General features: G+C 41.8%; 1 protein-coding gene across 3 annotated transcripts; it reads right to left on the bottom strand.

Annotated features, from left to right (window-relative positions):
- Positions 1 to 141: 141 nt before the first annotated feature.
- Positions 142 to 25,554, bottom strand: ZFYVE21 (zinc finger FYVE-type containing 21). Of its 3 annotated transcripts, XM_032771615.2 has the most exons (8): positions 25,354 to 25,554; positions 21,619 to 21,669; positions 15,755 to 15,923; positions 13,230 to 13,305; positions 11,670 to 11,761; positions 10,645 to 10,698; positions 7,867 to 8,009; positions 142 to 1,083 (listed from the first exon to the last, which is right to left on the bottom strand). In XM_032771615.2, the coding sequence occupies exons 1-8, from the start codon at positions 25,483 to 25,485 to the stop codon at positions 1,048 to 1,050; spliced, it is 753 nt and encodes a 250-aa protein (XP_032627506.1). In that variant the 5' UTR covers positions 25,486 to 25,554; the 3' UTR covers positions 142 to 1,047. The 3 variants fall into 3 exon arrangements, with proteins under 3 accessions (XP_032627506.1, XP_032627507.1, XP_032627508.1); XM_032771616.2 differs by lacking the exon at positions 10,645 to 10,698 and having other exon boundaries at positions 7,867 to 8,036; XM_032771617.2 differs by lacking the exon at positions 10,645 to 10,698 and having other exon boundaries at positions 25,354 to 25,552.
- Between the last annotated feature and the right edge of the window lie 528 nt (positions 25,555 to 26,082).

Below are 26,082 nucleotides of genomic sequence, written 5' to 3'. Positions count from 1 at the left end.
AACTTCATTCACTACCACATGCAGCCAGTAAACTCCTAGCTGTTTTCTTAGAACAGCTGAATACATGAGATTTTCCTAGTTCATGCTATAGTGCTTGAACAGACTATACCATTTAGACAGGAGACATGGGACATTTCTGAGTAGTGTAAATAAACTTTTATTCTCTCCTCCACTCAAACCAAGAATACTGAAGTCTAAGATCGCAAGTTAGCTTAAGTTGCTTAGTAAGTTGAAGTGAATGCTATCTTGAGCATTTTGCTTATTTTAGTAATTATGAATTCATTTGATCCATAAGACGTGTATACAGTATTTTAAATGTACAATATGTCCAATATTAGTTACAATAATCTGATTAATTAGCAAAAGGTCATTACCACAAGTAAAATGAATATAAAACTTCAAAATCATTTTCTGGAAGCTTATATTTTCCTACGTAAGGGTGGCTCCAAGAGGTCACATTCATACAACCCAGTTTGCGGTATTTGGTGAAACTTATCTTTAAAGTCTTTGATCACATGTTGAGCCCAAAATGATTATTTCTATAAAAGGCTATCTAAGGCAGATTTCATTGTACATTGATCTTCAACATTTGGATAAGAAAAAAAACCTGAGATCTATACCCAAAAAGCTATTCTCTGTAGAAGAGACTTACAGATACATTTGTTTGCTGTTTGTAGCCAACAAATTAAATACATATAGTATACATAATTGGTACTACAAAAATTGTGCTATACATTTTAGCTGTAGTGCAGGTCACTTTCATTTTCCATATTAAGTGCCAATAAGAAGACTTAACAAAATAATATAAAGTCTTAAACGTGAAGCTAAGTTTAAAGCATTAATTGTATACATATTGCACACTAGATAAGTGAATACTCATGGTTCCAAAATACTCACATTGCATTTGCCAGTGCTTACATAGTGAACCACATTTGGGTTAGAGAGGGGTTTGTAATACCAATTACATGGATCAAAGTAACTAGCAAAAAGTGAGAAGCAGTTTATCAAGCTGGTCTTTTCCCTCAGATCTCTGACAGCTTGCTGCTGTTATTGGTCCCGGGATTCATAAAGGAGTTTTGCTGCCTAGGATTACAAAAATAAGACATATCATTGCAGTCTGCTGTTTCGGCACCTCAGTGGTAAATAAGAAACTTAAGGCCTCTTAGTCTTCCCCAAGAAACTACAGTAAAGCCCAAAAGCTGTAACTTGTTTTCAAACCCTGGCCCTTCTACAGATGTATAGTTTTCTTACATGGGAGTGAGACTAAATCATATTCTAGAGCTTACTATCATGCCACAACATCAATTTTAATCAGATTCTCAAGGGGTAAAACTTCAGAATTTCATAAATATCTTGCAATCTTTAGAATAGTTTTAGTTATCTGGCAGGTCTATCATGACAATTTCTTGTTGAGAAGTCATTAAGTGATGTTGGCTAGGTAACAGCTTTCTAACCAAGTTGCTTATCTTATGCGGATATGCACCTTGTCATTTGTATTTCAAGAAATATTCCTGAGGAATATCATCAGTCTTGGTACTGAAAAATAATATCTGTTGGAGTGTTCTATGAAACAGTGGTAAACAGCCTTTTAAATGGGCTTTCTACAACATGAGTGATCTGGCCTGTTTCCATGTGAAATAACTCACTCAATGTATTTTCTTTTTAAACACATTTTTCATAAGCCTGGTGTTCACTGCCATCAGAAACATTGATTAAAGGGATTATAGAAAGCTTATCACATAGTAAATAAATGCTACATGATTTCAAGATTGTTTACAAACTCTGGGAGGATTGCCAGAAATTATCAACTGTGACTTGATCAAGTTTGAGGTGCTATATACCCTCTCTTGTACCCCCAGCTCAACCAGGATTAATAAAAGCCTGGCCCAGAGAGATTGCCTGAGGTCAGCCTGGACAAAGTAGCTGACAACCATGTTTGTATGGGGTAGTAGAAAGTGGATTAAACAGCTGTGCCTTGCGAAAAGCAGAAATCAGTACAAGCTGGGCCTTCTGGGAGAGATGTTAAAGGATGAAGCAAACTCCCTTTCTTGGGAGGGGACAGGAGGGGGTGCAGATGGGGGCTCAGGGCAGGGGTGTGGGTTCCAGCCCAGTGGCACTTATCTCAAGCAGCTCCAGGGTGGCAGTGGTGCACAGTGGGGCTAAGGCAAGCTCCCTGCCTGCCCTGGCCCTGCACCACTCCCAGCAGTGGCCAGCATGCCAGGAAGTGGCTCCTGGAGGTGGAGTGGGGAAGGCAGCTGCACCATGCACTGCCCTTGCCTGTGGGTACCACCCAAAGCTCCCATGGGCCGTGGTTCCCCATTCCCAGCCACTGGGAGCTGCAGGGAGAAGTCCTGCAGGCAAGGACAGTGCACAGAGCGCTCTGCCCCACCCCCTGCCACAAGGACGTGGTTCTGGCCGCTTCTGTGAGCAGGTAGGGAGCCTGCCTTAGCTCCCCCGCTGCACCACAGGGCTGGCAATCCAGCAGGCCAGACTGAAAGCCTTTATGGGCCAGATCCAGCCCCGGGCTGTAGTTTGCCTTCCTCTGATCTAATAGATTAACACTTTCTGTACTCTGAGATTTAGTTTAAACACCGAGTTCTTTTCATGTCAATTTTTAACTTGAACAGTATCTCTCACATCAAGAGATTTGCTTATTCTTAAACAATTATCCAAAACCACATTAGTATATAATCAACAGTTCATTACTCAAAAAGACAAGTCTTGCAAGCAATTATCACAGACTAGAATTGAGGCTCAGTAATTATATTAAAAACCAGTCAAATTACCAATATTTATTACATTTACTCATGATCAACAAGTCTCAATTCTTTAGTACCTAAATCACACTTCCAAAGATGCACTTGTCTTTAAGGCACTAACCACAATCCTCTCTTAGACTAGTCCAAAAGGGACAAATTTAGAATATTAAAAGCAATTGCTTGAAACAATTCTTTTCAATCTCTAGTTCCTTTAGAAATCCAAACAAATGGATCTAAAATATAATTACTTGAGCCCCACTAGAGTGTGTAGATTCTGCAAGGTAACTTACTTACAGTTATTTATATTGAAGAAGAGAAGGGGAAATACCATCTTTGAAATGAAATTTCACCACCTCTGCTTATCCTCTTAACCTTGGAAGAGTCTTTTCCACATGCCTGAGTTGGGTGTAGGTTGCATTTAGGATTCTGCAGCTACTTAGTTAGGTTCTGTCAATTCTGAGTACATAGTGACCTCAGTTTTATACACTATAGTTTCAGTGCTCATTGAGGGGGGCCACCCTCCAACTCCTATAGGACACATACCAAGTAGGTACACAGGTTTGAGCTTTATTTCTCTGCTGCTTCCATTAGTATCTAGTACATGGTTGTTGGTGTATAACAAAATTTCCTTAATCCTTTTCTTAGCAGATGCTTTAAGTTTGAGTCATTTCAAAAACTACTTCATTATTTGCTGCACAAATTGGGATTCCCCCAGTCTAAGCAATTTCTCTTAATATCCCAAAGTTATACCCTGCTGAATATCTTTACATTTCTCCTTCCTTGTGTCAGTCATTTCCTATTACTTCAAGCGCTCAACAATTTGAAAGGATTTTGTTGGTTTTATTGTTATTGTATTGTAATCTTCTAAATACGAAGGACGTAATCAAAGAATGTATGGAGTATAATATGCATTTCACATTATTTAGGACTTACAACAGAACAAGAGTCATTTTCCACATACAGGATATAGGTCTGACTCACAACGCAAACAAATGTGCCATTTCTAATTTGGGGTGAAAGATGATTCACAATAAATTTGATTTACAAGGAAACAATGTAGAGTTTATAATTTGGGATGAAAACATGGCTTGGATTTCTTGGGGTAACACCCCAATTTAACATTCAATTTTATAGCCACAGTTCTAAGTTGTTCAACTTGCAGCTTCCCCACCCATTTCTTTTCTTGACCCACTCAATGTGCAACAGGTCACTTTTGTTTGAAAACTTGGAGTTCTTTTTAACTAGGGACAGAGAAAGAGGTTTATACATCTGCATATTAGGAGAGATTCCTGCCTAGGTGATTAACAATACTTATTTAGCTATTTTAGTTTCTGTAGCTGCAGAGGGGAACACTCAACCTTGGCTCATCTGTGGGTCCTTACTGTCACATGATGTGAACCATTTTCTCATTGTCTTCAGAGGTAGATCTTATTTTGAGATAAACAGAGGTAGACAACTTTTCTAATCCGAGGGCCAGAAGGAACAATTATTAGTTATTAATTATTCAAGACATCTGTCCCAGATATCCCAAACACTCCCTATTCATCTAATGATTGCTTTTGCTCTTAGCCCAATATCAAACTGTGAACTTACATTCAGTTGGTTTTTTCCCAGTCACTGCATCCTAAAATACTTTTCCCCCCCAATCCTGCCTTCTTGGTTCCTAGATGTACAACTTTGCCTTGAGCTGCATAAAAAGACATTATTCAAGTGAGCCCAGTTCAGATCACTCTGTGGAACTGACCAGTTATTTACTATTCCAGTTTTGCATCATCTGCAAGCTTTACCAGGAATGACTGTTTACTTCCAGATCACTGATAAGATATTGAATAGCAGTGGACTAAGAACACATTGCACTGGAAACCCTCCCAATGGACTATGATTCCCCACTTACAGAGAGCTAGCCAGTTTGTGATTTATGTGCTGCAGATTCTGTATAGTACTAAAGTATTAAATCAAATGCCTTACAGAAGTATGTCAGTTACCTTTGTCAACCAAACCTGTAATCTCCAAAAGAAGAGAGTCTGACACGGCTTCTTCCATAAAACCATGTTAAGTTACTGTGCTTTAATTCACAGCAGTTGATGTGGGATGCAATCAGTAAACTGTGGTAAATATGCACATCTATATCGAACAGAGCAACAGATGAAGATTAGATTGTCTGTCCGCGTGTAAGAGGTGGTAACAGCTGAGCTGAACGTTCACTGCCAGTATCCCAAACATGCAGAGCTTGGATTTGGCAGTTTTGACACTCTAGCCCAGCGATACTCAGACCTCAGGGGTTCAGGAGCCAAATTACTGATCAACATTATCCAAAAGAGTCACAATGGTATGAACTCATTGTTTCATTTACTATTTTTATTATATACACATACACACAGCAAAATGATTGACCAAGTATTACTTTATCAACTACAATTGGTTAATACAGTAAAAGCATCAGGAGTGTTTTGTTTTTTTTAATATCATGTGGTGCAAAGAGCCATAAGAGACACATTAAAGAGCCACTGGTGGCTTGAGAGCCTCTGTCTGAGCATCACTGCTTGTCCCTCATTCTGTTAAGATTTAAGCTGAGGCTCCCTACTGGAATTTTATTATTTTCCTGCTTAGGAATACTCTCAAGCTGCACGCTAAAACAGTGAGGTCTTAGATTTTTTACTGACTGTTCTAGAGTTCAGGAAAAGGGAATCAAAGGAAGAATAGGCCTGGAGTGATCCTTCCCCTCCCACTTAACAGCTTTAATAATGGCACAGAAGTGGAAGTTTCCATAGTAGCAACTGACTGATTTTGTGGGAGAGAGCTTCCACGTTTTCATTTAAGAAGTTTTCAATATGATTTCAGGACACTGAGGAAGTCAAGTTTTAGATGGACTTCAATTCACACTTTCAGGGATGGGAACTTCCATTCTGATTTTCTTGAAATACTCTAAGGAAAGTGGTTTGGGAATATTAAAGTTGAATATTTCAGACTATGCAGCCTAAAATAAATGCAACACACCCATCTAGTCATTAAGATAATGCTAACTCATTCGGCCCTTTCCTCCTCTTTTTGGAGGAACCACACTGCCACTTGAAAGAAATTGTTAGAGTAATATGCTCTTTGCTTTTGTGATTAACATATTAAACAGACAATTAATGCATCTAAGAACCTGCCTCATCTATAATCTAACCTTTAAACCAAAATCCTTTTGGAATGTTTTATGGCTGGTTTTAATATCTATTTGCAAAATTAAAATTTTATTTGTAAAAGCAGCAGAGAATCCTGTGGCACCTTATAGACTAACAGAAGTTTTGGAGCGTGAGCTTTCGTGGGTGAATACCCACTTCGTCAGACGCTCCAAAACTTCTGTTAGTCTATAAGGTGCCACGGGATTCTCTGCTGCTTTTACAGATCCAGACTAACATGGCTACCCCTCTGATACTTGAATTTTATTTGTGATTTCCTTAAGGTTACAGCTGATTTGTGAAATAAGTCTAACAATTTGGAGCAGCATATATATCATTGTAGCCCCCAGCAGTCCCAATCAGGATTGGGGTCCCATTGTGCTGGATGATAAACAAAAAAAGTAATCTTAGCTGGGAATCAAAGAGGTTCTAAAAGCCCAGGAATCAGGAAACAGATCTTATTGAGGATGCAGTGTTTCAGAGCAGTTATGAACTATACAGATTTTTGCAAGTCAGGCAGATGTTTATTCTCCTTAGTTTACTTGTCAATTCACCCTGTATAGTTCATTATACCCCAGTATTAACTGTACTCAACTACTAATTCTAGTTAATGCAAAACAGATTCACATTTTTATTGAAGATCTGGAATAAAACCAAGTGAACTGAAAACCTTTGCAGATGACACAAAAAGGTTGAGGGAGTGGTAAATAATGAAGAGGACAGGTCACCGATACAATCCAATCTGGATCGTTTGGTAATACAGCTAACTGTGAACATATACAGCTATGAGCAAATAATGTAGGCCATGTTTACAGTACAGGAAGCAGTGACTGAATGATTTGGGGGTCATGGTGGATAGTCAGCTGAATATGAGCTCCCAGTGCAATACTGTGAACAAAAGGGCTACTGAGATCCTCAGATGCAGAAACAGAGGAATCTCAATTAGGAGTAGCAGATTTTACCTCTGTATCTGGCACTTATGAAACAGCTGCTGGAATACTGTTCAATTTTTAAAACAAGACTGGATGTTTATCTAAAAGATCTGCTCTAGGAATTATTTTGGGAAACTCATATGGCCTGCGTAACATAGGAGGTTAGACTAGATGATCACAGTGGTCCCTTCTGTTCTTAAAATCTATGAAGTATTCCAAGATCCCTCTATCAATTTAGCATTAAGAATCAAGATAACTTTGGAACTTAGAGAAACCGAATTCCTGATTTTTTAAAAAAATGTTACAGTATGAAAGATATGGTCATCTGGTCTAGTTTCACAGATTTATAACTGTTTCACAAAGCTGACGTTAATGTTTAGCAAGATTATGTTCTTCCCCTGCATCGGGTATTCTGTTAGCGTACCAACAACATGCCCTGTCTGCTGCTGTTTGATATATTTTATGTATTATCTTGCTCCCCCAGTTACTTAGGTCTGAACACACAGTGCACTGTTCTTAACCACAGATACTCCTGTTTCTTGTTGTTTTTTTGGCTATGAAAGTGAACTACAGTGGACTCCAGGATTATTACATAAGAACAAGGGAAACCTAATGCAGGTTTTGGTATTTTTGTGTGTGACTAACATACATACAAGATGAAACCCTTGGAAGTGAAGGCTCTAGTTTGTAATCTTGTCAAATACTGAGTATCATTCAATCCATGGCATCTGGAAATCCATTTACCACCAAATATTAAAGCCCCAGAGTAAAGACAGTTTCCCTTGCTTGCGGTAACCACTCAGTTCCCCCCCACCCATTTAGATCCCACACCAGCATATTTTCTAGCCCTCAGCAGAAGCCAGTCCTGCAGACAGAGTATGGTCTCTCCAGTATAAGATGGGTTATGGCCTTATGTTTATAGGACAGTCACAACTAGTTGTTTTGCACACAAATGGTGGCCAAACTTAAGGTGATCAATTTTAAACATTAAATGTATTTTACACAAGTTACCTTATGCATAGCTGCTAGCCAGGCTGCTGACAGCTTCTTGTTAGAATTGAAGTCTTCACTGGCAGTAAATTTCATCTGTGTGAGCTCCTCTGACCCTGGTACCTTATACTGCAGGAGCATACCTGTGGCACAAGTATTGCCTCCTGAAAAGGGAAAATTAAAGTAGAGTCCTGAACAAGCATTAGGAGAACAAAGTATTTAGCCACTTGAGAAACAAAAGAAGAGGCTGGTCTGTCCATAATCACCAATATAACTCATTCCCAATACCACGTAAATGCTTTAAATGTCTTGCATTAACAGCTGCAGCTATTGTACGCTACTGTGTGAGAATGAACCACAGTGTGTTACCACAACCCAAAGCCAAGAATGCACTGTCAGAATATCACTCAGGGAAGCTAGCAGCAAAGGGAATTATTGCTGGAAATAAAGCTATTTATACACAGACATCGCAAGAACACCTTTTTAGCTTGGAATTTTTTTTAAGTGTTAGAAGTCTTAAAAATAAAATTCATGGCAATTCACCACAGTATCTTGCAGCGTGCAAACAATGGAAGTTGTTATTCTTGTGAGATTTAACCACTGTTCATATTTTAGTTAAAAAAAAAAAAAAAAAGAAGAGGAGTCCTTGCTTGAGGAAGTCAAGCTCATCGCACTGAAAGCTTTCTGGTCTCTACCAGATAGGTGGGAGGGCAGGTGGCCTTATGGTGGAAGCCTACTGTGAGGCCAAATAACTCCTGAAAGTATCAGCATATGGGCTGTGTCTGCCACAGAGGATGGCTTCACTCAAGGAACTGTGTGGGAGAGCACCCCACCTTCTAGAATTTATATTCTAGATGTGATTTTAAGTTACGATATTAATAGGCCATCCAGTGAAGACAAGGAGGGAAGTGAGGAACATGCATAGGAATCAGGTTAGCCTAAAAGTCAAGAAAGGTTAGTATGGAGTAACATAGCAATGGACATATCTTTCATACTGTAACGTTTGGTTTGGGGCATTTAGTACACTATTATAGGGTTAACTAAGTCACCAGAACCTTCAAAAACCAATCCCCTTGGAGGTCACCTCACCTGCCTGATCCAGTGCTCCTTAGGCATACAGAGGCCTCATTTATTTCAATGACAAGATTATCTGCATATGGGATAGGGACCTAAGGGGTCAGTATCCTTATGGCACTATGCAAGAGAAATCGAGGCACAAAAACATTCTTGCATTAAGCTTCTGACCACAAGCCCCATAATTACATTTATGAGTTAACATGTTTTTCAGTCTCCTTGCAAAAGGAGCAATTAGATTCCTCTGCCCTCTCCAATTTACCTAGTTGGATTATAAAACTGAGTGCCTAACTTTCACTGTACTGGGACCTTGACCAATTTCAGATTGTTGCAAACGTGATTATGTGATCTACCAGTAAGCAAAAGTCAGTAGTAGGTTACGTAAACAATACAGCACACAGCAAGACAAGAGAAAAACAAATATTGTAACCAGTATTTTCTCTTCATGATTTGCTTAGTCACAAGCCCATCTTTCCACCCAAAACAAAACAAGCAACCCCTCCCACACTACTTGGGCATCAAATAGCTAGCTTCTCCCCTCAAAGGGGCAGACAATCCTTATCTTAAGAATCAAATCATGCCAAAGGTACTGACTGTCCAAAATTAAGGTTTTTACGAAGATCCACTTTTAAAATCTCATGACAAGCCAATTGCATATGCAAAACATTTCATGTACATATAACTGTACATACCCAGCTACACAAAAGACAACTGTTAAGATCGTATATTGAAGCAGAATAGCAAGATAACTATCCATTTTAAATATGCACACTTGCCCATGTATGGGTTACCAAAAATACTTAAAGAAAATCAGTTTATTTACAATATTTCATTATGAGGACTAGAACAAAGCTTCCAACTGGTGCTCAATTTTTATTGTGATTTCACTACTGCTTTGGCCTAGAAACTGGCCCAACAGCACACTGTTTGAGCACCAGTATTTTCTCTTCATGAGACATAAGTGGAAGAAACTAAACTGTCTTAGTTATAGACCTACAACTCCAAAGCGATACTAAATTTTGGTCACTTTTTGTATGAAGTGTAAGTTTCCGTTTCCCTAATTTGGCATGTTAATTATGGGTAGTTTTTGCTGAAACTGCAGTGATGCATGTTAAAGATATTCTAAAATAGTTTCCAATGTCAAGGCTAGCGTTCCCTGTAATTGCCTCTCCATGAGGAATGAGTGACTGCCAGAGATCAAGTTTAAGACTTGTGAGGACAGTCTATTCCTTCTATTCACCCATTCCCTCTGCTCCCTCATTTATTCTATAAATCGACATTCAACACATCCACACCTTTCTTCCTCTATCCATGCTCCCATCTTGAGCAGCAGTACTTTGGTCGCTTCAGGAAGTGAATACTCTAGTGCCCACCCATTTGTGCAGCAGGAAGCGAGCTATGCATAGTGCCTGTCAGCAAGCGGAACAGCCACAAATATATGATTTAAGGGAGCCCTGATCAAGGCAGAAGTATTTTAAGTCTTCCTCCAATAATCAAAATATTCTCCACTTTAGAATTTAGATTGGATAATTTCTGTGTGTTCCTATTCTTTCCAAGGGCATCACACAATATACATGTTTAAATCTAACACTTTTAAACACAGGTTGCCCAAAATTAATTTCAGTAAGATCTGTAGACAGCAAAGAGGAGAGGAAGAAAGCAGCACTGAAAAGGGCATCATAACAGCATGCTCAGGTGAATCAAGCTCACTACAACATTGCTGACCTTCAGTAATGTGTTGGCTCTCCAGAAGGCTGGTATAAGTGTGAATATCTTTTTCTACATCAAGAAGGTAGGCAAGCAGTGAGAAGAAAAATTAGTCAGAAGAGTAGTGAATAAGGAAATTAAAGTAAAGGTGCATTAAGTTACACTCAAATAGCCACACATTTGGTTGATCTGAATATAGGAGTTAGTTCATTAGAAATTACACAGTGACTACACTGATCCCACATTCTAGATGTGAGATTTACAATGGAAGTCCAGTAGTACTTGACAAAATTATTAATGGTAAAGAATCACTTTCGAAATCTTTGTTCCCATTTTTTATTTAGTGTACTCTAATACTGGGTTTGTGCCTGATGAGCATACTTTGTAGGACTTAGGCAAAAGTTAGTTACCCCATTCAGATTTCGGTTGGCCATAATCAGGGGTCAGGTGAAAAGTAAAACTCTGCATGAGTGTTTGGTTAACTACAACTAACTGGTCTGTGGTTAACAGTTTGTTAATTTGATAATACTAATTGGTCTCCCTCTGTGGTTAGACTCTTAATTCTTAAGATGTTATAGATAACATCCTCTCTGACACTGCACTTCCATCAACTCCAGAGAGTCTGTCACTTATAATGTTTGTTTCAAGCAAAAGCAGGCCACATCTGGGTCCTGATACTTTCCATTCTGATGACCAAAGTTCTTCCCCAGCACTATCCCCACTCAAGAGTGCATCTCTATGGTTCAGAAGTGGGAAGCGGCAGCAGAGCATATGTCCATCGTCACTTGATTTAAGATACAAAGTTCTACTGGGTTGAGGATCAACAGGTCAGAAGTCAATCTGAATTCTTGAGTTCTCTAAAATGCTACTGTCACCAGCCACAAGGATAGGCTTCCAAATGCTGCCTCTATACTCAGAGTGAAATGAAGCCCCCGTATCTGAGTTGTCAGAGTAAAAGAAGGTTGATTGTTTTATTAGGTTAAAGAAAAGCATTACAAATTCATAACTTATGACCATTAGTTTAGATTCACTGCAAGATTTACCTCCAGGAGTAAATCCCTCTGTAAGTATCTGGACAGTTGAAATCTGTGCAATTTCAATTTCATAATGGCTGTCTCCATCCAGAAACAGATATCTACACAACAGAAGAAAACATTGCTTCTTACAAGTGTGTCAGTTTTCAAGTTTACAAAATAAATCTGATTCAAGAGAAACAACAGGTTCTTCCAACAGTATCCTGACAGTTTATGTACTTTTAACACAAACCTCACAGGGATTAATTACTACAGTCTTAATCACAAGGAGTAAAGATAGGAAGAAAAGCTTTTAATACAAAAAACAAAATCAACCAGCCAAAAAAAGAACTTCCCTCCTCTGCAACCTCCGGATCTTCAGTTAAAGCCAGTTGAAAGCTATGGGCCAGACTGCCAGATGCCTCTTGCAAAATTTCCTGCAGAGAATCCTCAAGCGAGAAAGTCACTGAGGCTTTTTGAAAGACATTGTCTAACCATCTATAGTCTGAGGATCACACACAGCTCTGTGGAGGCTGGAACCTTATGCACGAGTTCAATTTTTAAAATAAACATTTTTGAATGATTAATTTTTTCCTCTCATGCCCTCTCAACCAGTACCCTTTCCATTACTGTTGGCAACACATTATTTATATTCCAATAGCACTTACAGGTCAACTAGTGTTGAGATCCCCCTGTACTAGGCACTAAACAAACAGACAACAGAAGACTGCACCTACCCCAAAGTGGTTAAAAAAAACAAAAACTACACAGTAGGCAAAAAGAACAAACGAGGAGTCCAGTGGCACTTTAAAGACTAACAAATTTATTTGGGCATAAGCTTTCATGAGTAAAAACCCCACTTCTTCCCCACGAAAGCTTATGCCCAAATAACTCTGTTAGTCTTTAAGGTGCCACTGGACTCCTCATTGTTTTTTGTGGATACAGACCAACACTGCTACCCCCCGATACTAGACAGCAGGCAGTCTGTTTAAAATTACACTACAATTTCTTTCCACTTTTATTCACAAATCAACCAACCATCCCTCTGTCCTATCCACTTCCAAAAGAGGAATATTCCACCTCTCTCTGGTTGTAGGAGTTTAAATTAAGAAACCTGTCAAAATTATCTGAAGGCTTCCTCCTAGCTATTTCATCTCCCACACAGGAACTTCCCTTCTCCCTCAAAGAAAGGGACAGGGCACTCACCTGGTCTTTTGCATGCCACAAGTCCACTAGCAACTAATAACTTCCATCCCCCACTGAGGTGAGGGGCCCTACACTGCTCCTCCATTCTTCCTACCACCTAACTCCACAACCTTGGGATCAGCAGATTCTCTTCTCTTCCTCCAGAACCAAACTGACTAATTTTAAAACTCTCTAGCCATGAAATTGATCAAAATGAACCGTGAATTTGGTAGGACCCATGTACCCATTTGCTGATTCTGGAAACAATTTTAGAGCACATAAACCAGCAGGAATACTGTAGAGGCAACATACAAGCCCTCATGAAGAGCAGGGATGTGGAGATTAAACAAAAATTTAAAAACCTAACCAGATTTAACCAGTGCAGTTTCCATTCACATTTCTCACCTCTGGTTGTTGGAAAGTCGACAAACCATCAGCTCAGATTTTTCTGATGTTCCCCGAGCAACAGAGAATGTAGCACCTTAGTAGGAAAAAATCCCCAAGTATTTATTCAGTTATTCAAATGCTAAGTTTGTAATTTATGAAAGAAGTTAGCATATCAAAAACTTTTATAAACTTTTGCACTTAATGCACCTATCCTAATGGCTTGAACACTAAGCTACGTTATGCTCTCCGTTTTACCCCATGTATCTTAAAAGTCTAATCCTGAAAAGCACATAAAAAGAGTTCACTGTGACCATCAGCAGCAAAATGGTGCAGCTGTAACTAAACATCCTGTGATCAGTTAATACTTCTCCAGTGTGTTACTCCTGGAGAAATTCTATGCTACTGTGTGCATTTTTTTTTTTTAAATGCGCAGAAAAAAGCTTCTGCTGAAATGCTCACGCAGTTCTGCTTTTTGCCCACCAGAGGGCACTGTGGTGCAGGAACACAGCAGCAGCTCCCAGCCAGCTAGGGAAGAGAACCAGCTTGTCTTCTTCTCAGTGCCTGTCAGGCCAGGCCCAGGAAACTGGAGCAATGAGGAAAGATACCATGTAGCTGCTGTGAGGGTCAAATAGGGGCTCATAAGGGCTAGTGGGGGAGGATACACTGGGGCAGGGGCTGAACGGGAGTTGAAGCACAGGGCCATGGGGGTGGGGAGAAGGGAGATGCAGGGCCACATAGGGACAGTGGGTTGCTGAATGGGAGCACAGAGACATGGGGACAGGGAGTGCAGGACCACATGGAGATGGGGAGAGGGGGCCACACAGCTACATGGGGTCAGGGCAGATGTGCCTGACTGAACGGGAGAGGCTAGGTGTCAGCCAGGGTCTGCATGGGGGAAGCTCCCTAACAATCCCTTCCAACTCCCCAAAAAACCCTGTTCAATACTTTTCCCACCCATACCAAACAACCCTCCAAGTTCACACCCCAGGCAGTTTACTTCCCTCTCCTTTAACTCCTCCATTACCCCTGACTCCTCCCAGGCATTTGCACTGCTTCTAGGGGTGCAGGAAATAAGTTTCTGTATTGTAGTTCATATGAATTACTCAGAGTTCTGCATTAATATGCCTAGTAAGGAATTTATTTGTCAAAAAAGATTTCCTGAATCTTTGTTGTCTGTATTGTTACAGATATACTTGCCAACAGGTATTTTGAAATAAATGACCAAAAATAATTGAAACTAGCATGATTATATTATGTTATTTTCACAAAATATGCAGAATTTTAAAATACTGTTTACCTGATTTAAGGTATACCCTCAACCTCAAAGCAAGAGGCAAAGAACAATATCAAATGATTATGGGACAGTTTCCTGCAGCTACACTGGACCATTTTTGCCATCAAATGTTGCAGTTAGTAAAAATATTATAAAAACTTTTAGAAAAGTGTACAGAATACACAGTGAGATATAAAGATTTTATTGGCAGGTGGCTGTTCAATTCAGGACTGCCCCATGCTCAAATTTTCTTAGTTACACCAGTGTAAGTCAGGAGTTACTCCATCAAAATTAATGAAGTTATACTACTATACATGAGAATAAAATAATCCCCTTACAGATAGTTTAAAAGCTATCTGTGCCTCACCCCTTGAGCACATTATAGAATAACCAGTGCATGATGTTATATGTAATCCGTGAGTAGATGTGCTTGCAGAGCATGTTTCCCACCCCATGAGGAGCGCTAATTTTGGCAGAGTCTTTCGCAAACCAAAGAGACCAAAAAGTGTTAAAATTCAAATGTAAGTGTTCTACAGAAATTGGTGCATTCCTTCCTATGCTCATGGAGCTGTAGGACATCTCACCAGGAATGTACATTCTAATTAGAAGTGTGCTCTTGCCTAACTACTGAAAATACCTATTGAAGTCACATTCAGCATCCCTTGAAAGGCATGTTCCCAATTTTAAATAGTCACAGGATATTTTAAAAATTTAACAAAGATATATCAGATTCTTCATTTTTAAAAACAGTACAATTAGGGCTCCAGTTACATTTCATACTGCTCTTTAAATCTATTCACAGTTGACAGTTCAGTGACAATCACAGCCACCTACACAGTCTAGGGTGGAAGAAGAGATCAGAGGCTGAAATGAAGTTTGAAGCATGATTCTCCATTATGAGACTTCAAAATTGTTCTCTTTACTGTTAAGAGTGTATTTGATCCACACTGTGTACAGGGATGTGATTTAATAAAGTGCAATATTACAAGACAGCTATTACCCCATACATTCATCAGCTAGTAAGAGGCATTAGAGTTCCTTTGACTGTAGAAGCTGAACAGATCTGGCTGGATAACAAAATAATGGACAAACGAAAAAAAATGACAGTGGAAAAGTATTTCAAAAGAGATTTCTAGAGACTGCAACATAGCACCTTACTTGACAAGATAAGGGAATTAGTTCTGCTATTTATCTCATTATTTGTTTGACACTCACTCACTTGAATAACTATGTACAAGATCAAAACAACGGTTGTGTATGTATTACTTACCATTCATAAGCACTTTAAGCTGCTTGTCATAAAATTCTGTTTCTTTCTGAGAGATGAAAGCACATTCAGCACACTGGCGCACAGGATCTACAAAGCACATACGAGGTAGAGGCACTTTTTTACTGCAGCACTTGTCACAAAAGCACTTCCCACATCTCCGGCAGTGGTGCTAGGCAAAAAAAAATACCAATATTACAAAAGATGCAATTAATAAGAGAGCTGTTAATGTTACCACATCAACATTACTACTCCTGAAGCATTGGCATGCACAAGAGAAACTAGGTGAGCAGGTAACAAGATACATAGAGGGAAAAAAAATACTAGATATGGCTAATTAAGTGTCACATGATTCTAGAGATAGTAAGAAGTGCTAAAATGACATCTCTGGAGACTGGAACTCTAAGGATGGTCTAGCATGAGCAATAGCAGTGCAAGCTTCTCCAGACACCCGAACACTGTACTTCAGATCTGACCAGAGAGAACAAGGGTGAAAAGGAGTCTCCATGGACCAAATCCTTGTCCTCACTATCAACAATACTGCCAAATATAATGGTGGTTTGCATGTCCTCTTCACTTTCCATGGAGATTCCACTGGGCTCCATCCTCAGCCCACTCTTCTCCCTCCAAATATTTAATTCCATGTCTAACAGTGACAGAAGCAATTCCAGGTTTTATAGACTGAATGATTTTTATTTTTAACCCTAACAGAAATATCAGTTAGTAGAACAAGAAAAATTCTACAAGCGTCCAGTGAAGCTGAGATAATGGCAAATCATTTGCCAGCGTGATAAGGCCTATTTTACAGCAATTATAAGTTTGCAGCAAGTCGGCAGCGACGGCTATCCCTCAATACAAGAATGATACCTGCCAGGAGGAAAAGTCATTGATGAGACTTAAGATAGCTGAGGAGTCCTATCTGTGCTCTACAGGTTTTTCCACATACATGACAGGGGGTTGTCTGGAGACAGCACAACTGCTGGCCAGGATATTATACGTTTTCCTTCTGCCTGTGCTGTTTCTCAGCCTTGTGTGCAAGGCAGTTCTCTTCAAAACAGCTGAGACTTGATGTATGATGCGATGCCATTGCCATCTACTACCAGCCAGCTCTTCCCAATTTGTGGGGTCAACACCTCCCTTCTTAAAATATACTTTCAGGGAGTCCTTGTAGTATTTTTTGGCCCCGTGGGTCCTCTTAAAAAGACTAAATTGAGAAAAGGCCATTTGCTTTGGAACACAAGTATTGGCAATCTACACACAATGACCAGCTCAACAAAGCTGATGTTTCATAATCTTCACCTCAACACTGGTGATGTTAGCTGCAAAGAGAATGCTGGCCTTGGTGCAACAGTCTTCCCATCTAATATGGAGAATATTCCTAAGGCAGCACTGTAGGTGCAACTCCAGATGTTTAAGATTGCTTTGGTACATCACCTAGGTCTCGCACCCATAAAAGGGAGTGGGGATGACTACTGCATTGTAGATCAGGAACTTAGCTTCCATTTGCAGATCTCTCAATAAAGACCTGATGAAGCAACTTTCCAAAAGATGTGTTGGCACAGCAGGTACTATGTTGAATCTCCACATCAAGATAGGTTGTGTGGTAAAGACAGCTACCAAGGTAAGGGAAATGCTCAACATTTTCCAGGTGTTCACCACCAACAACAATTTGTGGGAGAAGGGGGGGTGTAACGGCCTTCGCCGCGGCTCAGCCCCGAGTCGCAGGGGCTGAGCGAATGGAGTCTGTAGTCCAAGCCCTTAGGTAAGGTGGGGCAACGAACAAACAGGTTAGGGGCTCCGGCCCTGTGAAGCGGGGCAACGAACAAACAGGTTAGGGGCTCCGGCCCTGTGAAGCGGGGCAGAGCAGTAAACCGTCTAGGGGCTCCGGCCCTGTGAAGCGGGGCAGGGCAGAGCAGTAAACCGTCTAGGGGCTCCGGCCCTTCGGGGCAGGGCAGAGCAGTAAACCGTCTAGGGGCTCCGGCCCTTCGGGGCAGGGCAGAGCAGTAAACCGTCTAGGGGCTCCGGCCCTTCGGGGCAGGGCAGAGCCACCCACATCTCGAGGCTGCCGCCTTCTCGGGCAAGGCAGAGCTAGGGACTAATCGAGCGATCAAGTCCAGCAAGGAAGGGGGGGGAGTCTGCACCCTTAAGGGTGGCAGGGGGAACCGCAGCCCCTCCCACTCACTCTGCGTTCCAGCCCGGCCCTAGTAGCGGCGGTCGCCGTAAGGCGGTCAGTTGGGGACTCCGGTCCCGAACACACTGACACTGAGCCGTGGGAGCGCAGACGGTTCTCCCACCGGAAACACACTGACAGCGGGTCATGGGATCCTGGCCGACGCACACGGACCATTGTGCTCGGGGTCCATTCTGCGGCCTTGACTGTAAGGTTTTCCAAGCCGCCCCTGGGCCTGTTCCAGGCCATCCCCCTCCGCTGGTACCTGCCCTCGCGGCGTCATCCAAAGGAATCCTCAGACCATCGGTTCCTCTCCTTGGCTCGGCAAGCAGGCCGGTCCGATCCAGTCCTCGGGTAACCTGGTCCGGGCGGTCCGGTCCGTCCCTCGGGGTACCGGGGCCTGCGGGCGGTCGGTCCAGTCCTCGCAGGGCGGAGCGTCCGATCGGCGCGGCCCGCTGCTCTGGGTGCTGGCCCCAGGGGAGGTCAGGCCAGGACCCCTCTGGATACCGAGCAAGGGGTAAGCCGGGCCCAGCGGGAGCTCGGGCACCCAAGTCTGCCTTCTCTAGCGGCCTCCCTCTAACTGAGGGCTGGGACCGGGGTTTTATACTTCCTGTCCCGCCCCCTGACTTCCTGTGGGCGGGAACAGGCCGAGGGGGCCTTGCACTTCCGGTCCCGCCCCTTGGCTTCCTAGGGGCGGGGATAGGCGGCCGGGCCTCTGCCCGGGGCTGTAGGGTCCTTAGCCTATGCCCAGTCTCAGGAGCGGGGGGGAGGGGACCCCCCCCCTCGCTACAGGGGGCAACTTATCCTGGGAGAGGCTGATGGAGCACCTTAGTCTTCCCCATGTTGCAGGAAAGTCTCAGGCTATGATAGCACCATAGAAAAGATCTAGGGTGGATTGCAACTCAGCCTCGGTGTGCATGTGGATAGCACAGTCATCAGCATACTGAAGGTCTGTAATAACAGTTCTAGTGACCTTTGTTTTAGAATGCAGATGCCACAGGTTGAAGAGCTGGCCATCCACGTGATTCTTCAAGAATTGGGATCGAGTAAGGCAGTCAAAAATAAGAATCAAGATCACAGCAATATAGAATGGAAAAAAAAAAAGGGGGGGGGGTTGGGGCAATAACACAGCCCTGTTTGACATCAGTGTAGACGGTGAATGGGTCCATCTCTAACCCATTAAAGAGGACAGTGCCGGTCATCCCATCATGAAGTAACTTGAAAACGCAAACGAACTTCAACGGACAGCCGAACCTAGACAAGACCTTCCATAACGGTTCACAACTGAGGGAATCAAATGCCTAAGTTAGGTCAATAAATGCCACAAACAATGGCTGGTGTTGTTCTATACACTTCTCTAGTATATGTTGTGCAAGAAGAATCATGTTGGTGGTGTTCCGAGACAGTCAGAAACCACACTGGGATTCCGGAAGGATACTTTGGCAAGAGGCAGGAGATTGTTCAAAAGGATGCGAGCAAGGATCTTCCCCGCAACGGAGAAGAGAGCAATGCCTCAATTTCCACACATTAACTTGTCCCCTTTCTTAAAAACGGTAACAATATTGGCACTCTTCAGGTTGGGTCAAATTTTCTCATTAACTTCAAAATCATGCTAGTCATTAGACTCTTCAGCAATGCCTCACTGAGAGGTTCTCTGACCTACCTGACAACATCAGTGACATCCAAATACATTGGAAGGAGTTCAAGACCATTATTCACAAGGCACATGCTGAATTCACAAGGCATATACTCCACTCACCAGATTGGATTTCATGAAAATGAGGAAATTCTAGCACTTATTCATCAGAAGAGAAGCACATTTTGCACTTGGTAAAATGAACCCTCTAACCAGCAAAAAGAGACACGTATTGGCTTAAAGTTGTAGTTCAAAGGAGGCTGTGTGACATCATGTATCAGTGGTGGCAAGCAAAGGCAATGGAGATCCAGAGTTTCGCTGATCAACATGACATGAGAAGCTTTTTTCAAGCAACAAAAGTCATTTATGGGCCAAGTTCAAAGGACACAACCCCTCTGCGATCTCAGGACAGCTCCACCCTTCTTAAGGACAATGTAGACCTCAAGCAACATTGGAAGGAACATTTTGAGATGCTATCAAACTGCGAATCTGAAGTCTCAGCTGCCACCACCCAGTCCATTCCTGAGCATTCAGTAATAGACCCTCTTGCTGACCCCTCCCCGCCAACCTCCTGAGGAAGTTTGGCATGCCATCACTCAGACTAGAAACAATAAGGTGACGGGCCCAGATGGCATCCCCTTTGAGGTCTTCAAAGCTGGTAGAATAGCACTCATGCAAAAGCTTCAATTTCTCAGCTAGTAGTGGGACCCCAAATCATTATTTCCACTGGAAATTATGACATGCACAATAGCTATTCCTTGTTTGAGATCACAGAGGAAATTAAAGTAATTCATGCTACCTAGTAAAACTCTCCGTGGGAGATGGAGCATGTCAGGCAACCAACTTATGGATCAAAATAAGTCTCAACCACTGATGTGAACAAATGATAGCTTGAGTTTCTGAATATTTCCTTAATTAGGGAGCAAAACTTATGCACAGTGCACAGAACCACCAATCAACCTCTCCAATATGCGCATCCTCCTCACTGACCAGCCACATTTACTTATCATAGTTACCAGTCTAATACTTTTAGGATTCCTGAAGATTCCCAGTATATCATATTTAATAAGATTTATTTTCCACTTTGTTACACCATATCTGTTGGGCTTTACATTCCAAATAAACACATTGCAAAACAAGTGTTTCAATCCAAAATGCATCTTATATCCATCTTTCTTCCTTTCCATCAGTGTATGCTAGCAAAATGTCTGTGTAATTAGGTAGTTATGCAAGGAATGTTATTCACAGCTAGAATAATTGCTAGTTTGTGCAAAAGTCAGCAGGACAATCTGAAACAATTCCGTCTCCCCTTCTCCAAGGAGAAACTCCAGATTCTCAGCAATATGCTCTGTCTCCTCTGACAGTAGTTCTCACTAAGACAGTACCTTCTCTATGCTGCTTGCTAGTAAAAGTTCATGCAATGGAAGACAACATAAAACTTAGTTAAAATACTCTATATGGAAGGACTGAATTACATGCCTAGCGCAGTCCACCTCAGTTTCAATTAATTACAGTTCATAATTCAACAAAAGAACTAATTTTAATTAAAGCAAATGCATCTCTTGCCAATATCTTCACCCATTATTTGTTTCGCACATTTTGTCCAAGTACTTTAGGATTCTAGGGAGAGCTAGATTATAGCCTGGAAAACAAGTTTTCCTAATACTAGACTCTTTCTCTCACATAACCAATTTTTTATACAATTCTGAGTGCACTGAAATTAACATGGTTTGTCATTTACTTGCCAGCATTACTGACAACAGCATATTTTGAGAACTGTTACTTACATGTTGCTTCAAAACCAGCAAAGTATTTTAGTCCTAAAAATAGTCATTTATTTTAAATTTCACAGCAGAATAATAGATTAAAAAGGATGAAGACCTATTCCTAGAGGGGGGAAAACAAAAGCTATCTTTAAGGCACATCAAATTATGGGTGCAAGGTACTTGAAACTTCTCTTTCAAAAGGATACTTCCAACACATTTCAAAACAAGAGTTCATAAAAAAAAAGTTCTACAATGTAATGTATTTAGGCTATTATGTTTTGTTGCTCTCTCTTACCTTTCTGGTTATGAAATCAAACTTCGTTTCACACTGCATACATCTTGGACACTAGAAGGCAGTAAAGAGGACAAGATTTATGAACATCTTTATCCAGAGACAATGCACAAGACTAAACATATTTGAGTAATTTCTAGAAAGTTAAATAGCTCTAATGAATTCCCATGCAAGCAGTATCTAAATAATGCATAGCACACAAATGTTCTGAAGATTAAGATAAGCAAGAAACAAGCAAGTACTATCCACATCTCACAGAGAAGGAAGAGCAAAAAAAAAATTGATTTTCCCTAGGCACAAAGTAAATCAGTAACAGTCAGGATTACAACTCAGGAGTTCCAATCTCATGCATAGTCCATTAGGCTACGTGGCAACTTCTGTGCTCCAAATTTGTATTATCTTCTATGTACACTACACAAGTTAACTATCCATTTATTATACTGTTACACATTTTTAATTCACAAGCGTTGTTAGTTTATGTACTTCAGCAACATTATCAGTAGTTAAAAATATCCGAAAAATAGCATAATTATCTTGGAAGTTCTGTTCCCTCTTCTGTCTCCTCCCTATAACCACGAAGGCTAAATCTATATCTGCAAAATTTCACTTGATAGTTTAGAACTTTTTCCCAGAAAGAGCTTGGTGAAAGAAAAAAAAAAAATATATGACGTCACAATTTTTTTTCCTCCTCTTGTTAAACATTTGAAAAGAGCCAGATGCTCTGGGTTTTGTTGTCTAAACTGGTAACAGTGCTTGAGAGAAACTTTATTCAATAAGTATTAGATGTGGTTATTATTATGACATTTTCTACGCAGATACTAAAAAAGTCACCCACTAACATGCTGATCTACAGCACTATTTTACATCACTGGCATCTTTCCAGAGACCTTCATTGTTTCAGTTCAACACATAATACCAGATAACATTTCAATTATAAAGCCTTGGATAGTATCAGGTTTATCTGCTAGGCTATTAATGCAATGCTGTGTTTGACATTTGGGACAGCTGGTAATATGTTCAGGTTCTGTAATAGCTTTTGGAATTATAAAGACTGTAAGCTCTTTAGACCAGAGCCCATCATAATCATATGTTTGTGCCATGCCTAGCACAATGGTGCCCTAATCCCTGATTTGAGGCCCTAGATGCCAGTGCAATACATATAAATGTACCTAAATTGAGAGCACAAGGCAACAGGTTGGGAGGTGAAGGGGAAAGAAATGTGGTAGAGGGGAAAGAGAATACTGCAGTTAGGAGCGCTGTCCTTCAGAAGATATATTAAGCCGAGATCTCTCTTGCTTTCAGTGACCATTCAGGTGGAATATCTCATGGTACATTTTGAAAATCATGGATAAAACACTGTGCCTTAGTCAATATTCTCTTGTAACAGGCTCCAAAACAGGAGTATCAGAATTTAAAATAAAGCAGGTTGTAATGTTCAAGGTTGAGAATGAGCTAACCGCTGAGCATACAAAAGTTGTGATTTGCCTATTGTTACCATGCTCCCAGTATTTAACTCCTTACTTTGTAAAGTTCTTTAATGTAACTAGAACTTTCATGGTCTATTTCAGAAAGTTCTAGATATTTCAGCGGGTTCCAGATGAGTATCAAAGTTCAGTAGCAACTACTACCCAAGAAATGCCACATCAGCTAAGTCACAAACCTCAAATTCCTGAGCCACCTACTTTTAACTACAGCTTGATGCATTAAATCACTTATGAAATTTAGCTAATTCAAGCACAGTACCTGCACTTAATCTGCAAATAGCCAGCTCCTATTAAAGAGATTGCTCAACTGTTCAAATTAAAATATTATACAAGAACCAGTAAGTTTCTAAAAGCTTCCTTAAAACCAGAATGATCAGAACTGGTCTCAAATTATGAATGTTCTTTCAAAAGATGTACTGAACATCAAACCCCTGTCAGAATGGCTACAGAAATGTACATTTACCTTCACAGAATTATCAGTTCAGTGTCCTAAGCCCTTTAATTCTATTGCTCCATCTTATACAGTACAAACTAATCACACACTTTAGCAATTTCAGGTACAAATTATAGTTACTTCCCTAATATTTTCCCCTCGGGTGCAGAGCTTTTAAAAGCAGAAAGTGGAAAAAATGGAATATAAAACAATGGAAAATACCACAAGAGGGAGGTGATTACAGAAATCACATTTAGCAAGGATGGCAGTAGGGCTTAGTGAACAAGGCACTGGAGTGGGACTCGGGAGATATGGCTTCGATTTCCAGCTCTTAAACTGGCTTGCTGGTTGAAAATGGGCAAGCCACTTGCCTTCCCCATGCTTCTGTTTCCTCACCTGTAAAATGGTGACAATGATACTGACCTTCTTTAAACCACTTTGAGGCCAATGGATGAAAAGTTATATAAAAGAGGTAGGTATTATTGTATTATGCTAACTGCACAGCTTGGATGAAAAATGTACCTTACTCTCCAATAAGGAGTAACTGTAAATTCTTTATTTCAAAGTCACCACCTCTGTTAAAAAGAAGAAAACAAAAAAGGAAAATGCCCCCTTGCCATCATGAGCATGCCTGACATTAGAGAATAGCCCCGGTGTTAAACATCACGGAACAACGCTTTCCTAACAGAATATTTTACTTTCACATTAAGTATCATGGTAGCTATGCCTCTTGTGAAGGTGTTTTTTTCTAGCCATGGCAGTGCTTTAGCGTTGCCAATGTAGACTAGTCCTAATAAGTGAAATCCTGTGCATTGTTTACAACAGAAAGGAAATACACTCTATGCACAGCCAGATAAATGAGATGCATTTGCTGGCTTGTCAATTTTTAAAACATGGGCTAAAGCCAGGTTTCCAGCACATTATTCTGGAGATAAACATAGCAGAAAGAGCAGTGACTCTAACAAAATCAAACAGCAGCAAAAAGGGACACTAACTTCACTTGCCTTCCCCCACCCCACCACTTAGGAAGCAGATTCACTCACATTTTTTAAGTCAACCCAACAGAACCCTCTCCTTAGCCATTTCTCCAGCAAGACACTGGACTTACATGAGGTTTTGCTTATAATTATTTTGCCTCAGCAGAGAGGGCATTTCCTGCCAGCAAATATGGGAACCACATATTAACAAGATGGGACAAGACACATAGGCAGCCTCAAGATATGAGTGATAAGATAAAATAAAGAGCGGAGGGGAAAAAAAACACTGACGTCCCAATATCCTTCCATTCCAGGCCACTGAGGCTGCTTTGCTGGGCCATGCACAACAGGGAGAGAGAGAGAAGCCAGGGTACGGGCACATAAGTGAAGTGTTTTTTTGAGGGGAGGGTGGAGGGCAGGCTCCTTTGCCCATGGGACTCTTAGCGCTTCAGGGAAGGGTCTCTGCAGAGCCCAACACAAGGGAAAATACTGAGCCCCACGGTAATAAGGGGAGTGACTCTAACGTCCCAGGAGTGGATCAGGACCTAGGGATCCCCACAGGCATCTTAGAAAGGATTTCACCCCAGGTGCATCTGGATAGCGGAAGTCAGAGTCCAAGCAGCTCAATGCAAGGAGTGAGGCGGGGGAAAGGGGCTCACCCAGGCAGGTCAAGGGGTGCTGGAACCAGGAGTGAAGGGGAAGACGGACCCACAAGCGGGGGCCGGTGGTGAAGGGGGAGCCCAAAGGCGCGGTGGGAAGGAGGGTCAGGGCGGAAAGGGGAGCGGGGAGATGTCCCGCTGGCGGGGGATCAGGGCGGAAAGGGGTGTCGCGCTCCTCCACTTACATCCTTATCAGGCACCCAAGGCGGCTCGTCCAGGCCGAAAGGGCTGCGGGAGGCGTGGTGCTTTGGCACCATGCGGAGCCCGCTGGACGAGCGAACCAACTTCTTCCCATCACAGGCCTCCCCACCCGACATCTTTCCCGCAGCGCCACCGCTACCAGGAACGAACGGCAACGCACCGCCCAATCTCCCGTTACTTCCCTAAAACTGAGGCCGCTCTCTGCCAATGAACTCTCCGATTAGTGACCCGCCCACTACTAGGTTCACCCAATGGAATGTGGCCTGCACATACTCTCAGCCAATCCCCTATCGCAATGTAGTACCGAGGTTAAAGCGCATGCGCAGCTCGAAAAAACAAACCCTGAGCCTGAAGCATGAGGAGAGTGCGCCTCCCTCGCGCCCGAGTGGCTGAACCCGCATAAAGCCTGTAACCAATGAGCAAATCGGAATGTGCGGAGGGCGGAACCAAGGGTTGATCCCTCAGAAAGGCCACGACTCCGAGCGCTCTGATTAGCCGGCACTCCTGTAGGGCTCTGAATAGACTCCCTGGGATTGGCCTGACCCTGACGCCATCTGATTGGGCTTTTCGACCGCGTCTCTGATTGGTGCGCGGCTTCAGACAAATATCCTCGGGTTAGCGGCCATCTATAACTCCTAGGGCGCCATCCCGTTCCCCTTCTTGGGCGTGGCGCCCGCTGATTGGTTGGCAAGCTGCGAGGGTGGTGGCCCGTG

Source organism: Chelonoidis abingdonii, chromosome 4 (genome assembly GCF_003597395.2).
Source record: "Chelonoidis abingdonii isolate Lonesome George chromosome 4, CheloAbing_2.0, whole genome shotgun sequence".
Taxonomy (NCBI): Eukaryota; Metazoa; Chordata; order Testudines; family Testudinidae; genus Chelonoidis; species Chelonoidis abingdonii.
This window is presented reverse-complemented; position numbering and strand designations above follow the sequence as displayed.